Raw genomic sequence first — 1,326 nt, 5'->3', positions numbered from 1 at the left:
TGCAGTGATACCCGCCAGTTCTGCAAGAAGATCCGGCGGCGGATGCCAGGGACGGATGCGCCTGGGATCCCGGCTGCACTGGCTTTTGGACCACAGGTATCTGACACACTCCTCGACTGCAGAAAACACTTGACGTGGGTGGTGGCGGTGCTGCAGGAGGTGGCAGCAGCTGCTGCCCAGCTCATTGCCCCACTGGCAGAGAACGAGGGACTTCCTGTGGCTGCCCTGGAGGAGCTGGCTTTCAAAGCAAGCGAGCAGATCTACGGGACCCCCTCCAGCAACCCCTATGAGTGTCTGTGCCAGTCATGCAGCCTCCTCATCAGCACTATGAACAAGTTGGCCACAGCCATGCAGGAGGGAGAGTTCGATGCCGAGCGGCCCCCTAGCAAGCCTCCCCAAGTTGAGCTGCGGGCTGCGGCTCTTCATGCAGAGATCACGGATGCTGAAGGCCTGGGTTTGAAGCTTGAGGATCGAGAGACAGTTATTAAAGAGCTGAAGAAGTCACTGAAGATCAAGGGGGAAGAGCTCAGTGAGGCCAATGTGCGGCTGAGCCTCCTGGAGAAGAAGCTGGACAGTGCTGCCAAGGATGCAGATGAGCGCATTGAGAAAGTCCAGACTCGGCTGGAGGAGACCCAGACGCTGCTGCAGAAGAAGGAGAAAGAGTTTGAGGAGACCATGGATGCACTTCAGGCTGACATCGACCAGCTGGAGGCGGAGAAGGCAGAGTTAAAGCAGCGATTGAACAGCCAGTCCAAGCGCACGATTGAGGGGCTCCGGGGGCCCCCTCCCTCGGGTATTGCCACCCTGGTCTCTGGCATTGCTGGGGGAGGTGCCCCTGGACAGGCTCTGGGGTCTGTGCCAGGCCCCGGGCTGGTGAAGGACTCACCACTGCTGCTTCAGCAGATCTCTGCCATGAGGCTGCACATCTCCCAGCTCCAGCACGAGAACAACACCCTCAAGGGAGCCCAGATGAAGGCATCCTTAGCAGCCCTGCCCCCTCTGCACGTGGCCAAGCTCTCTCTCCCGCCCCACGAGGGCCCTGGCAGCGAGCTTGCTGCTGGAGCGCTGTATCGTAAGACCAACCAGCTGCTGGAGACGTTGAATCAGTTGAGCGCATGCACGCACGTAGTGGACATCACTCGCTCCAACCCTGCTGCCAAGAGCCCGTCGGCCCAGCTCCTGGAGCAGGTGGCTCAGCTCAAGTCCCTAAGCGACACCATTGAGAAGCTCAAGGATGAGGTCCTTAAGGAGACTGTATCTCAGCGCCCTGGAGCCATGGTCCCCACTGACTTTGCCACCTTCCCTTCATCAGCCTTCCTCAGGGCC

General features: G+C 59.8%; 1 protein-coding gene across 1 annotated transcript in view; it reads left to right on the top strand.

Moving 5' to 3' along the window:
- The window catches only part of LOC104979991 (dynactin subunit 1-like), a 1,737-nt gene that overhangs the window by 269 nt on the left and 142 nt on the right, over positions 1-1,326 (top strand). The window contains exon 2 of the mRNA XM_010828523.1: positions 1-1,323. Within this exon, the coding sequence (XP_010826825.1) occupies positions 1-1,323 (1,323 nt within the window). The remainder of the gene's footprint in view (positions 1,324-1,326) is intronic.

Source organism: Bison bison, unplaced genomic scaffold, assembly GCF_000754665.1.
Source record: "Bison bison bison isolate TAMUID 2011002044 unplaced genomic scaffold, Bison_UMD1.0 scf7180017864494, whole genome shotgun sequence".
In the NCBI taxonomy this organism is placed as follows: Eukaryota; Metazoa; Chordata; class Mammalia; order Artiodactyla; family Bovidae; genus Bison; species Bison bison.
The sequence above is the reverse complement of the archived record's forward strand: the minus strand, read 5'-3'. Positions and strand labels throughout refer to the sequence as shown.